This window comes from Letharia columbiana, assembly GCF_014066305.1.
Source record: "Letharia columbiana isolate WasteWater2 chromosome Unknown Sc0000010_s0, whole genome shotgun sequence".
NCBI classification, from domain to species: Eukaryota; Fungi; Ascomycota; class Lecanoromycetes; order Lecanorales; family Parmeliaceae; genus Letharia; species Letharia columbiana.
Window position 1 is genome coordinate 560,449 of NW_023501047.1, and position 14,184 is coordinate 574,632.

The window sequence follows — 14,184 nt, forward strand, 5'->3', positions numbered from 1 at the left end:
GTCCAAAATCATGATCCCTGGCGTCCAAGATTGGTCCATAAGCGTGGTCGAAGTTATCCCTATTTTCAGGCGCTAGTAGTCTTAGGCGCTGTCCTCCATTTCCTCCATCTCGACTCTTGCCATCTCGAAACTCCCCATGACAACTGCATTATACCACAGAAACGGAACAACGAATTGGCAAGGCCAGTGTGAGTTCACAGTTCCAAAGCTTCCCCAGATAATACAGTCACTGTTCAATAAAACGTACTCACGGGACTCGGTAACTCTGGTGCTTTGGTGTTGGCCTCCGTTGCTGATCGATGAGTTGAATATACACTTCCTGCTACCAAACACCCGTCATCTCCAACCACCAACCCCTAAAACTGCTCGGCTCCTTAAATATGGTTCAAAACAAAAAGACTGTTCAACGTGGGGATCAGGAAGGCACTTCACTCGTCACACCAGAAGCCATCTCGCTTCACGTGGAAGATCAGGCCGTCAAAGAAAAGCAAAGCTATGCCATGGTAACAGGACTTCTTCAAGTTTTGGTACACATGCGGAGTCCCGGCATCAAAAGACCTCCCGCTAACCTCTTCATGCGACATTAAGCTAGCCAGCATTGCGTACCAACGGTACATCATGTGACTCATTGGCTGTCGCGGCCCGTGAGCTGACTCCATTCACAGGAATCTCTTCCCCAAATCGTGTTTCGAGATGCGATCACCCTCATTGATCCGCACAGAAGTCCGTCGCTCTTACAAGCAGGCCCACGCTCGCTCAAACACAACCAGCAGCGATAATGAAATGACACATTTAGCAACTGCACTGGCACAACGAGATCAACCTCTCGTAGTCTTAGCTCCAGGCCAGACAGATGGCGTTGACACACTGCTAGCTTGGCTGGTACGTGAGCATCAAATCTCAGATGCTTGGGAACTTGCTGATTTTCCTTGCACAGGATGAGATATCCAAGGGTCTACTCGAACGCTCTTTGGATGGCGTTCAGTTCAGCATATGTGCGGACAAATCGAGACCTTCCGAAATCCTGGAGCTGTACACATTCTCTTTCCAATACCGTGATGGGAAGGACGGTGAACGACGGCTTATGGGGTTGACGGCTCCGGGTGGTGGCAGCGGCTTGATTACCATTCGAAGCGTTAGATCTGGCATGGTCAATGTGATCGACCAATTCAAAAATTATCAGCAGCAGCTCCCCGCACTTCCCAGTAAGTTGTCTCGGGGAAAGTGCCGTGATCATCTGTACTAATGAAACCTGTGAAGAGGAACGATACTTGATGTGTCACCTCTTTCATTCACCCTATGCTCCTCGGCACCATCGACCACCGGGGTTCCATACCTGTACAGACACCAACATGGCTGTCATCGAGAATGGTTTATGGTATATGAAGCAGCGAAGCTTCGGGTCAATAGACTCGGGCATTCATCGGTACAATTCCTCGAGCATCTGATTCCTTGAAGTCTCACTGATTGGCTTAGCATGCGCCTGGAAATAGGTTTCATGGCTCGCACCGATGCCGCGCAAGAGCCCAACCATCGGCCAGTGCTTTCCCAGAGTATGGAGTACACAAGGACTGTGTCAAGGACCCTCAAGCCCGATCTCGAAAGGCGCTTTACAGATCAGGCCGCTCCGCCAGTGGGCACCTGGATGGAAAAGCGTCCTAGAGGCATCAGACAAGCAGATGAGCAGGGAGATTCAATTAGGCTGGAATTCTCGCAAGGTGGTACTGGAGATTCAGATAGATCGACGAGGGCAATAAGACAGACCATTAGCCCAGGACCTCCTAGCAAGGACTCGGGAGAAAGCGTTAAGGTGAGCACGAACCCTAAATTATTTGGGGATTATTCCTGGCTAATGTCACATTTAACAGATATACGATACGTTGAGGGGTGATAGTCTTCTGCCGACCCAAGTTATGGAAGCCCGTGACTCGCCAACACGACTTACATGGAATTGGAAGCTGCGGGCAGGAAAAGAACTGGAGATGTGCGTAAAGAGAGACAACCAACAGTGGGTTGCTGATCGAGTCGTTCGCTGCGAATGCTCTTGCGATCTGGAAGAAGTGCCTATGGTACTTCTTGACCCAGCGACAGCCATTACTTGCCATGCTAACATCAAGTCATTTAGCTCCAATGCATTTGCTGCCAAAAGTTGCAGCATTATCACTGCTATGGGTTTGCTTTAGAGACGCACGTACACGAGCATCATTGCTATCAATGTCTTCTTGAAGATACGCATGGACCGGTTTTGGGAGACATGAAGAGAATCGCCATTTTCAGGCGAGCACTATGGATCCTGTACGAAAAAACCCCCTCGTCACCCGCAGAATTCGCTCAAAAGCTGCGTTAGTGATGCCTAAAGCTTGGACTGGGCAGAATGCTAAAACACTGCAGGTTTCGATGGAAAGACGACACAGGGGTTGATCAAGCGATTGGATGAAGGCGGTTACCTGGCTTCTGGAAGGACGCGATTATCTCCAGTGACCGCCCCTGAGCAGTTAATGTTCAGGAGACAACTCTACTGTGATCCTCTCACGAGCATCAGTGGTTTCGTAAGTACCTCCCCGGGCTCCGGCTGTCGCTGCCATCCCAAGAAGCATCGCAAGCGCTCACCGTTTTAGTATGAGCCTCGAGACAATACCGTACCTGCGAATACAGAGACCGACGATGAGGACCCTCGGTGCAAACGTATAAAGACCGGACGTCACGAGAAGTAGGAGGACTCTGTGTACAGTTGCCTAGCTGAGCTGGACTTATTTACGCTTGGTTTGCTGATGCTTCAATGGCTATCCCAATATCTGGCTGTTGCATTACCTTGATGTACAAGCGCTGAGGCCGCCTTTACCTTTTACACCATATGGAAGCATGACACATTTTAAGAGCATTTCTTATGATCCACAGTAGCGTTCGAGCCATCACTGACGCTTTCTTCCTTCCCAGAGGCATGCAGAAGTATGTCGCACATGAACATGACTCGGTCGAGATGTCCATGCTTCAGATGTTCTTGAGTTAAGAATCAAGGCGCTAGCTGACCTGTCAATCATGTGCTGCAGGAGTAACCTGGCGGCTTTACCCACATATTCCACAGCTATACATTGCACTCGCTGATCCCCTATCTCGTGACGCAGGCTTTGGCCAGGTGGTGGCGATTCCAAGAGTTGAGTTTTGTATTAACTATCGGGTGTGTGCCGAGGTTTCAGTTCGTTTCCACTTGAGCGCCTCGTGGCTGTTGTTTCCAATTCCCATTTCGATGGACGGTCATGTGAATGATGTGTGCCGAAAAGTGTATGATGTTCGTCGACAAGCATGTGAATACCCCTTTTCTCGCGCTTCAGGTTCTTGTGTGGCGAGCCCACGTGGCGTTACTTTAGTTCAGGAACTGCCTTTGTGGCAAGCGTCTTATTCTTATTCTTCTCCTTCTCCAACTCTGCCCACGCAGCCTTACCACTGCTCATAATCCCAAGGTCAAGACAGGTAGCCTTTGGATCTACGAGCTTCACTTTCTCGCGGACTTTTATTGAGTAAAGGGGGGAATGAGAAGTCGGTATCAGGATTGCGACTAGACTCAACTCAGACGACCAATAGCATGAGTTGCGCCTAGCTCCGAGCGGGATCCTCGGCTCAACGACGCCATTCTCAATTTCTCCCCACTGCAAGTCTCCGTCTCCGTTTCGGCCTCCGTATCCAAAAGGCTCAAAGCCAAATATGGTGTGTGCCTCGTGGGCCGTGGGCTAGAGTCTAGAGAGTAAAGTAAGGAGTGCTACCTTACCCTCTACTTTCTAGCCTCCTTTGGCCCCCATGTCCGTCCACGAAATTTCAGGCATGGCAGGGATGGCAGGGATGCGCTCTCACACCATGTTGCTTGTGTGTGTGGAGAGGGAGGTGTGCAAAGCTCCGCCTTAAGCCCGCAGCTGCCATTCTTCTTCATCTGTTTCTCCAGCATCAAGTCTCTGGTTTACCATACTGGCAATAGACACTGGCGTACACGGATACGTGAGACCTCCTTACCATCAGGGAAACGCGGAGATACTGATCCACTCAAGATTGGACGAACAAGCGTCAGTGACGCCAAGTTCACAGAGCCACAATTAAAGAATGCTGTTGTGTGCGATCGAAACGAGCTTCTTACATATGACTTGCGCCTCCACTTAACCCAGAAACTCCTACTTCCATCCCATCAACTCTTGAGCTGTGGCCGTCGACGATTCCACCGCAATGGCTCGTTCTTTCAAGATCTCCTTTCCCCTACCTCGAAGGCCGAGTGCCTCTCCTCATGCGACACCTGGTTCACAGTACTCAAACCAAAGCAACATCGATGACTCTCCTCTATCTCATCCAGGTGCCAAGGCCGAGAAAGTGCTGGGATCCTTAGAATCGGACGGTCCTATATTGAAAAAGAAGCAGTCGAAAAAAGGGAAGAAGCAGTTGCGAAAATACCCCAGCTTCATGAGCGTGACCCTGTCTGACGTCGATGCCGAATCTGTCAAGACTCCGGATGAATTTCCGTTTCCAGGCATGTACACCCCAATAAGTGAATTGGTGTCCCAGCCGACACAAAACAATGGCGGGCAAGGATCCTCACCCTTGCTTGGGGAGCACTATATGTTTGGGTCTACAAATGGGGGTACTCTCAGCAACGCCTCTAGCCCGCGAGCCCGCCGCGCCGATTCATCCCCAACCTTGCGGTCTCACTATGATCCAAAAAAGTCACCGCTGTCGATCTCACAACAAACATCTGCCTCTTCGGCGCGAGATATGGCGTTGAGGAAAGGCTTCCCGCCAATCTCTAGTCCACTGAGCCTCACTATGGTAGAGGCAGTCGTATCTAACGAACCTGATGGACTACATTCGCGCAATATATCTACGGACACTAAAGTCTCCGAGAGCTCCAAATTATCTGGAAACTCAGTCAAGAGGATCAATAGTATTCCAAGGAGAAGACCATCGGTCATGGACCCGCCAACGCTACATCCAAATGCCAATCGAGCTTTTCATGCAGTCTCTCCGCCGCCAGCTCTAATAAAAGCAGCATTACCGAAGCCTCTGGGTCCACAGAGCCAACAAAAAATGTTGTTCAGCCGGCCAAGGTGGTGGGCAAAGGTAAAGACACAAATGCCCCCGCCCATTCCCATCGAAGACCAGCAGCGCCAGGAAGACTTTGATGATGATATACCATTCATCAAACTCAATGTGAAGAAGCCAAATGCGAAGCCAAAAGCAGGTATGCGGAACTGGTTTGATGGGTTGGAGGACGAAAGAGCTTCATCGGGCGGCCGTCGAGATACTGAGGCTTCGGAATATCGGATACCCGAGCCATACAATCCTCCCCTCAGTATACAGGAGATCATGACACAAGGAGCCCAGTCTCCCCAGATCCTACGGAGGAAAAGCTCTTACAGCAACAAGGGTGAACCAACTACACTCTTAGATCAAAGAATGAGCTTTCGGTTCAATTCTCCTCCTATACGCAGTCTTTATAGTGGGTCGTCATCACAAGCTCCAGAGGAGATGAGCACTCCCGGAAGCACGCCCGGAAGTCCCGATGCTACGAGTATACAACCAACGATCAGCAGCAAAGGACCACCCCCGGGGATGGATCTAAAATTGGTCAGTTTCCTTGAGCTCTCATCCTCCGAAGACGAAACGGAAAGCCGTTCCGACGAACCTTGTCGACGCCATCGCATTCGAGCAAGCATTGAAAAGGCTACCTACAATAATGAAGTCTCGGTCGGTAACGCGCAACGGGCTCAGCCCGTCAGGCCACGGTCAGTAATTAACGGACGCACCAGACCTCTTTCGAGAAGATTCAACAGCTCAGAAAAGGTACCGCCCGTACCAAAGATACCAGACAAGCCGAGGCTCAGTCAAAGAGCTTCTTCAGTGCGATGGCGCGAGATGATGGAAGACAACGCAGGAAGTACCGAAAGCACTGTCGACAGCGGGGAGAGTTCTCTTTGTGGTAGTATGGATGCACGAAGAGCAAGAACAAGAGTAGAGCAGACTATCCGCAGGAGCAAATTCATGAAGGTCACGTCGGAAGAAGAAAAGCTACTAGAGGCCATGCGAGATAAGAGAGCTAGCATCCGCCAGGACGACTTTGACAAAGGATTCAAAACGGCTATGCAGCTTCAGGACATCGTGGCAAGGCCAAATACTGCAGGTGCGGATGGACGAGCTTCCCGATCCTCGAACTACGAATCTAGGTCTTCGACATCGCATCCACCACAAGAATATGCAAATCAAATGAGCAGAGCAAATCCCCGTTTTTCTGCCTCCGCGGAGGATCTTAGAATCCAAGACGCCTATCCCTTTCCCGAGGTACCGTTGAATCGAAAAGGCTCCGCTGGATTTATTTCACCAGGTAAACCATCCCCCAGTTTGAGTTTCAGCCCCTCGGACATCTTACCTGAGACACCGGCGAGTCATAACTCACCTATTACACCGCCTCCTGGGCACGGCGCGTTGAGCGCTTATGGTCGTAGCCTGACGCTGTCTCCACCGCGAGGGATTACAACGATGAACAAGATCAGTCATGAGAGGAAGAGAACTGGAAGTAGTAGTGTGGTGGACCTTGATGGGGTGGAACAGCAGGCTCAGGTCATGGATGAAGATGGGCTGTCTTGGGTGGTGATGGATAGATGGTAGGGAAAGAGGTTTGGGAAGATGGTGGAGTGTTCAGTGTATGAATAAGAGTTGGGCTCTGATCTGGGAGGAAATCGATGAATAACCTTCCGTTCGATTCTGGACGTATGTATGGCATATACTCAAAAATGTACATGGGGCAAAATGTTAGACCTATGTGCCAGAAACTTCAATGTCTCTTAATTATCACAGTGGTGACAGCGCTGACCTCTTACCGAGGAGTTAGGATTTAGGATTTAGATTACTCGTAAGGCTCAAGCCCTAAGGTAATCTAAGCAACGCTAAAAATAAAACAGACCCTGAAACGTCACCGTACATCAAAATTGGTGAGTCTTTTCTGCATCGCATGGCAAACCTCTGTCTACATAGAAATCTATAAATTCCATGAGACGAGATCACTTCCCAACATCGACACAAAGAGTATCCAGCACTCTGTCTCTCATAGTAGCCCCGTTTCTGATATTGTCCGCTTTTCTGCTCCTGGCTGCGAACATGGTTAAACAGCCGGTAAAACAACTCGAACCGTCCAACGCCAGCGTTATGGTTGAGCAAGGTATTGCTCCAGATACCTTCAGCGACGGACTGCCCCTTCCCAAGATGATGGTGTTCGATTTGGATTACACGCTTTGGCCGTTTTGGGTAGATACACATGTATCGCCGCCTTTGAAAGCCAAGGAGGGAGGGGCCAAATCCGTAGATCGGTATGCGAGCGAGACCAACCCCCATAATACTAGGCCTCTTTGCAGAAAGTATGGCTGACATGATCCGAAGATGGGGTGAGTCGTTCACCTTCTATCGCGACGTGCCCGGTATCCTTCACGCCGCCAAAGCGCTCCCTACGCCGCTGCTGCTTGGTACAGCTTCTCGTACCCACGCTCCAGACCTCGCAAATACCCTTCTCAAGCAGCTTCACGTACAACCTAATAACAAGCGCGCCATTGAGTACTTCGACCACATGCAGATCTTTCCTGGGGACAAGAAGCAGCATTTCTCCAAGATACATAAAGCGAGTGGGGTGCCGTATGACCAAATGCTCTTCTTCGATGATGAGGTACGGAATCGGAATGTGGAGAGCCTGGGAGTGGTGATGTGCTTGGTCAGGGATGGAGTTACGAGGGCAGAGGTGGATAGAGGGGTCAGGGAATGGAGGAGAAGGTATGGGAAGGAGGTGAAGGAGTCATGAAGAAGGACACAATAAGTTCTCAGGCTGCTTTAAGTGTCGCGCAGAAGGGCGGATCAGTCAGCCCGAGGGCAGAGCTGACGGTCTCGGGAGATCTTTGACCAAGGGTTCAGCATGACTGCGCAGAGACGAATGCCTGACAGATGGGCCCCTGGGCGTGTTCTACAATGCTTCGGTTGCAAGCGAGGCGTTTTGGAGGCATCATTTGGAGCAAGACATATACTATAGACGAAGAGACCATGTCTCCATTGTCTGTATGATGGACTAATTCTCCAATTTTCTACCCCGTACTCTACCTGTGACATACTCTCGGAGCCCCTCGAGCATATTGACTTGTCTTCAGCACTGCCATCTTTGAGGATTTGAGGCATTGCGCGACCCTCCTCACATGAAGTCGATTCAAGCAGAGAATGTTTGAGTCAATATGGATGGCGGAGCAGGCCGGGAGATATTCAGAAAAGTGAAAACTGCTCGGCGCTTCGAGAATTTGTCGTCGGCCTGCTGCGCCACCGAGCCGCCCTCAGAGCCCCATGAGAATAAAGACTTGCGCTTTCTCCACACTCTACAACATAGAACCCAGCATACCAAACCCTTTACGATTTACGAATCATGAATTCTCCCCGCGCTTCTCCAACTATGCCTGCTCAAGACAAATCTCCGCCTGCCTCTCCATCAGAAAGCCCGACATCCACATCCATATCAAATGGCACCCAAACGCCACTCTCCCTTGACCTTTCCGCTCTTCCTCCATTGATTACACCCTCGCCGCCGTCAAATACACTCCTTATAACGGTATGCTTTGCCCTCCGAATCAGCCCTTGCAAGCCCAGCTAACCTTGTCCCAGAATCTCAACTCCCTCGCAACATTCCTCCCCCAAAACCTGCAGCACATTCACACCCTCCTGAGCACGCCCACGCCCCTCAACTCCTTCTCCCCCCTCCGCTCCTTCCGCCGGATCATAGTGTCCTACCCTACCGTTGAAGCCGCGATTGAGATTCGGCAACTGCTCGACGGATCGCCACTGAGTGAGAATGACAGGGTACGCATATACTTTGGAGAACCGACACCTATACTGGGCGATGGAGGGGAGGATCAGCACCTCAAAGCGCCGAGTTTGGGGAAGTTACTGTTCATCAGTCCGCCGCCGAGTCCGCCTGCCGGATGGGAAATCAGAGAAGAGGAACCGCCGAACAAAGATGTTCATGCTGAGGATCTACAACGAGCGCTGGCGGGGCTGGGTAATCATGGGAAGGAGAGGAGGGCGAGTGCGGATGATGCGGGGAGTCCAATGAGCGAGGATGAAAAGGAGGAGTTACAGGGAAATCGGAAAAGGAGTGGGACGGGGAGCATGATGGTTTACCATCCGAAGCACCATGGGGATAACGAGAGTTTACCTGCGGTGATGGTGATAGACACTACTGCCGGTGCAGAGGAGGAAGGTCAGGAAAGCCCCGGGAGCTCGAGTCCTGTGGATGGACGGGGCCAGGGAGGAGGACGGATACTAACGCATACAGCGAGGCCGCCTGTGGAATTGATGGAAGACACTTGAAGTCTTGAGGCAACGCAGTTCGACATTTGATGGGATCAGCAGCGTGGCGTCCAGGATGGTCAGCGAAGCACGCAAAGTGCCGAATATCAATCTCTATTTTTCTTGGTTTCAAGAGCTTCCACTACAGACCGTGTCGCCTTGTGTCGGTCAAACCCTTCGATTTCTTTCATGCCAGTATCCTCTCGGACAAACGCTTCTTGTCTATGCTTCTGCCCTGTCCTTTTCTCGTCTTACGGGGAGGCTTCTGCTTACGTCTCAAAGATTCGTCATCAGATTTTGATGCTGGACCATCGAGAGTGGTCGAAACTGTCTCTTGTGGCACGGAAGTTTACCGAGTTTCTTCCCTTTATACGGATATTCTGTCTAATATTAGATCCGAAGATTTGAGAAATACTCCCTATGATAATGCTGATGAGCAGCTTCAGAGGATCTCGCCCATCCATCAACCAAGGGTCCTCTACGGATTCACACCTCACCGAATGAAGAACCTGGGAAACATCGCCTAGTATCTAATGCCATGGCTGGGGGCCCTTTCTCTTCATTGTGGTTTTTCTACAGACCGATGATGTTCGTAGCATCAAGGCTGCCATTCAGGAAGGGATAGGTGTCTGTGGACTGGTCTGAGCAGGTGCTTCTCTGCCAATACTGGCTGAGATGGACTGGGACAAAGAGAAGGAAAGGCCATTGGGTGAAGAGAGAGGGCAAAAGAGGTGTTGGGGAAAGATGTCTTCGAGAAGGACCGACGCGAGGCTTTCTTTCAAGGGATTCGAAGTGACTTTACCAAGTGCTGAGTAAGAAAGGAGAGACCTGGACAACAGCCGGGGACGATGCGTCAGATATGCGCTAATATATGCAAGCACAGCCTTGCCTTTAGCAGGGATGGGATGCTACTGATTAGCTGTTGAAGGCTCCATGATGCGGGTAGGGAAGGCGAAGGCACAGCTGGCGAGGCTGGGGAATGATTGGCTTCAGAGCAGGCAGCAGCCTCGATTGAATTATACTGTAGTGTTATTATGATGAAGCTGAGAGATGATTTGTTATGGACACGGCGCTTTGACGCAGAATGAAGTTCCCGGCGGCTGTGCAAAGGGGGCAACCAAAGAGATACCCTGAGAACATTCTCAGCCTCCGGCATCGATTAAAAGGCTTGAAGAGCCCTCGGTAAGAAATTCGTATCAGAAATGGCGATCCAAACTCCATCTTTTCGTAAAGAGGCAAACCTCTCGCCACCCCAGCTCCTGGCCCGAAATAGCCGAGAGTGGCGATAGAATATAAAGCTGAATGCCGGTCCCTGTGTCCAGCCCAGCTTCACCTCTGGCGTGTGTAATCATGTATCGTGACCTTTTTCCTGGTCCTCGCTTTTCTTTGCACGCCTTCAAGCATGGTGCAAGGTGCGTCCGCTGACTTCGACCGACCAACATCATCTCTTACTGTTTTTCCTTCGGAAAGAAAGCAACTGTCGTCTCCATTATCTTCCTTCGCGCCGTTGATTCGGATGTATGACAGCCACCGCTCCCATTCCAGGTGGTGAGTCTGGCGGAGTCGGGATATTCTGCGTACTGCGTGATGCTGCAGCGGCATTCGGCTTCAACTCCCGATAGTCCGCCAACGACAGCACCCCATTTTGCCAGAGGTATTCAACGAGGGCAAAGTCATGTCGGGCAGCCGCCAGACGATGGCCCAAAAGTGCATGATGAAATTTGACGTGGTCCATGCGATCTCGCCAACTGTCAACACCACTGGACGCTTGGAACGTTTGAAAGCAGAAGCAACACGAATTGTTCTTCGGCGGATCGACCCTGCTCGACCGTCTTCTATCGATAATGCGAAAATGTTCCAAGCTGTGCTGGATCCATTCTCGCTCGTTTGAGACGGCAAATTGTCTGAAGCACTTAAGGAAGGTGAATGGACATTCGAGGACAGGACCTTGGTCTGGTCTGCGAAGGGGAGGGAGGGTGGTAGGCTCTAATGCGCCATCAGGATCTGGGATCATGATTCTCAAAGCGCGATTCATTTGTCTCTCTCCCATTCCATCAGAAACAGACTGGGAAGGCCTTGAACTATTAGCGCGGGTGAGACCAGGGAGCGAATCATCTTGGGTGAAGTCGCTGCGTGCAGGGAGTCTTGAAGTTCCAACGTCACTTGGTGGAGGACCATGATAGCTGGAGGCTTGGAGCTCTTGGGAACGCGGCAAGGTGGAGCGTTGCGCTATGGTTTGAGGCATCCTTGAACCTTCATGGTCCTGGAGATAGGATTGAATGGCAGGGTTCGAAGGATTCCGCCCTGTTCCTCGGCGGGATACGTAAGACACTGGCAATGTGAGCGGAGTCTCCCAGATTTGTGTCGTATACCTACTACTTTGCTCCTTGGGATTCGAAGTCATCGGAAGTGGGCTTTGTCACAATCGTCTGCTCTTGAGTTTGGGGTTATAGGCACTGTCGGTTCTCATTATTGTCTGCAAGTTGTTTGACCAGGGGATAATGGTATGGTTCGTAGGTGGTGAGGATGTTGGTGCTTCCTAGATTGATGGAATTGATGTGAATTGAATTGGCAGGGGAGAGATTGATATTATCGTTGTTGTTGTTATCATCATCATCATCATCATTATTATTGTTATCATTGTTAGTCCCCAATCCAAGGAGCCGGGCAGATAGATGTAGATGGATAGAATGCAATGATGGTACGGAATACAAATGCACTTCCGAACACCACCAAGTATCCTTCTCCTTTACGCATCAAAATCAAAGACAAAGTACTTTGAGTAATAAAGTACTTAGTATGCGAGCAGATGCCGATGGTCATCCGCTCTGCTTGGAGAGCTTTACAGAGGTCTGCACCGAAAGTCCTGCACCCGCCAAGACTCTTACGCTCAGACTTCGGATAATGCCTCACCTAAAGGGTTACCTAGACAATACGTCTGGAGTTCTTCGGAATCGCACCTAGCCCTAGCCAGGTTTCGGGGCTTACTACCTCTATCAAGGCTAAAAGAAATATCTTAAGTCTCATCATGCGCTGTAAGAAGATATTTTTAGGCTTCCCCTCTACAGGGCCGCTTTCCGAAAGTAGGGTTAGGGCTACACTAGTGCGGGTGCAGGACTTTCGGTACAGACCTCTGTACTTTACTTTAATTTATGTTGCATACCTTAACTTATGCCCAATCAAACATATTTTAAGCGCCAGCAGGTTCTCGGCTGCCACGGCATGGGTGCTTCGGCTTAAGGGCCCCTTCTGCAACCACATATTTTGGAAATAACCCCTACTTATTTCCACTAAATAACGCCACCACTTAGCTAATAAAAACAAGGCTTGAAAATACGCTATGGATATTTCCAAAACAAGTAGAATATATATACGATTCCGTTCTATAATCCTATTTCTGAGGCTGAGTTAGAATCGTCGTAAAAATTATCTTCTCCGTAAAAAACTATTATATTCCTATCATTTCATATTATTATAGTCGAGATACCTGCTACTACTACTATATAGGCTTTAGCTATTATTAATACTTCTATTACTCCCATTATTACTCTAAATAAGCCTACTCTTATAGTATCTATCGATACCGATATCTTATTATCTATAATTTAAAGCTAGACTATAAAGATAATATTATATCTCGAAATAATATAATAATATCGTCTTAATAAGAGAGTAGATATCGGCTTTAAATCTAAAGCATAGGCGATGATTCTAGCTACTATTTAAGCTATAACTCTAATAAAGTATCGTATAAATAGATTTTAATATTAGAGAAAGATAACTAATTATAAAGCTAAATAAGCTTTATAGAGAGTACTTCGCTATAAGCTAAGTAGCTAAAGATAAGATAATAATATATTAATATTATTAATAGATAATAATTAATAGCGAATATAAATAAGCGTATATAATAATATAGAAATAATATATAGTTAAATAACACTTTCTAGAAGAATAAGCTTATAAGCGAACTTCGAATTAAGCCTCTTTAGTATATTATCGAGTTCGACGAGTTATTTCTAAGTAGAATAGCTATCGAAAATTACGTTTAGTTTATATATTCTCTAGGCGCAATTCCGATAGATCCCAATCTTTCCGAAATCCTACCCCCTTCTCTCTTCTATTCTCGAATACTTTATAAAGTAATATCGAATATTTAAAGTAGTCGAATGATAATATACCTTAGACCGTAGCTAAAAAGAGATATATCAGCTTCGTAATTAAGATATCGATTCTTATTAAGAGATAGAAGAAGATTAGAAGATAGTATATGAGTATAGCTATTAATAAAGTTAATAAATAAATAAATAGAGCTACTATATAAAGAGAGAAGAAGTTTATATAGCGTATAATTAAAGAAAAATAATATATAAAAGAGATACCGTAGATAGCAATTAAGAAGGCTTTAGCTCTATTATAGACTATAATAGATATAAAGAATTCTAGCTTTATTATATAGGCCGTAAACGTGTTTTTAGATAAGACGAAAGTATATATATATATCGCTCTTTCTAAGAGTATAAGAAATAACTAATTATAAGAGAAAGTTAATAAATTAGAAAGAAAAAAAATATAACTCGAAAGTATATAGAAGAAAGCATTTAAAATAGCGGAGTGGCTTTATACGCTATAGGTAAAAAATATAGCTATTTAATAAAGTATCTTAGTTATTAAGTAAGATATACTTAATAATTCCTCTATATATTTTCCGCGAGTTAATCTCTTAAAGTATTTATTCTTATATTAGTCTTAAAGCTAATCTTTAAAGACTTAAAATCGTCGGCGTTATTACTATCTAATACCTTAGTAATATATATATTCTCGTTATTTATAGAA

At 47.8% G+C, this 14,184-nt stretch overlaps 5 protein-coding genes across 5 annotated transcripts; 4 read left to right on the forward strand and 1 right to left on the reverse strand.

Moving 5' to 3' along the window:
* Positions 1-380: 380 nt before the first annotated feature.
* On the forward strand, positions 381-2,714 carry HO173_004060 (uncharacterized protein; the record flags this gene model as incomplete). The annotated part of the gene is made up of 10 exons (XM_037305984.1): positions 381-527; positions 589-611; positions 666-882; positions 938-1,205; positions 1,261-1,426; positions 1,477-1,810; positions 1,869-2,069; positions 2,126-2,342; positions 2,392-2,549; positions 2,619-2,714. 10 exons carry the CDS (start codon positions 381-383, stop codon positions 2,712-2,714), a joined length of 1,827 nt encoding a protein of 608 aa, XP_037167177.1.
* A 1,498-nt stretch (positions 2,715-4,212) lies between these two features.
* Positions 4,213-6,642, forward strand: HO173_004061 (uncharacterized protein; the record flags this gene model as incomplete). Its single annotated transcript, XM_037305985.1, has 1 exon — positions 4,213-6,642. One exon carries the CDS (start codon positions 4,213-4,215, stop codon positions 6,640-6,642), a length of 2,430 nt encoding a protein of 809 aa, XP_037167178.1.
* Positions 6,643-7,131: 489 nt separating this feature from the next.
* HO173_004062 (uncharacterized protein) lies at positions 7,132-7,822 on the forward strand (the record flags this gene model as incomplete). The annotated part of the gene is made up of 2 exons (XM_037305986.1): positions 7,132-7,340; positions 7,411-7,822. The coding sequence occupies 2 exons, from the start codon at positions 7,132-7,134 to the stop codon at positions 7,820-7,822; spliced, it is 621 nt and encodes a 206-aa protein (XP_037167179.1).
* A 633-nt stretch (positions 7,823-8,455) lies between these two features.
* HO173_004063 (uncharacterized protein) lies at positions 8,456-9,369 on the forward strand (the record flags this gene model as incomplete). The annotated part of the gene is made up of 2 exons (XM_037305987.1): positions 8,456-8,611; positions 8,665-9,369. The coding sequence occupies 2 exons, from the start codon at positions 8,456-8,458 to the stop codon at positions 9,367-9,369; spliced, it is 861 nt and encodes a 286-aa protein (XP_037167180.1).
* Positions 9,370-10,837: 1,468 nt separating this feature from the next.
* HO173_004064 (uncharacterized protein) lies at positions 10,838-11,752 on the reverse strand (the record flags this gene model as incomplete). The annotated part of the gene is made up of 1 exon (XM_037305988.1): positions 10,838-11,752. The coding sequence occupies one exon, from the start codon at positions 11,750-11,752 to the stop codon at positions 10,838-10,840; it is 915 nt and encodes a 304-aa protein (XP_037167181.1).
* Positions 11,753-14,184: the final 2,432 nt, after the last annotated feature.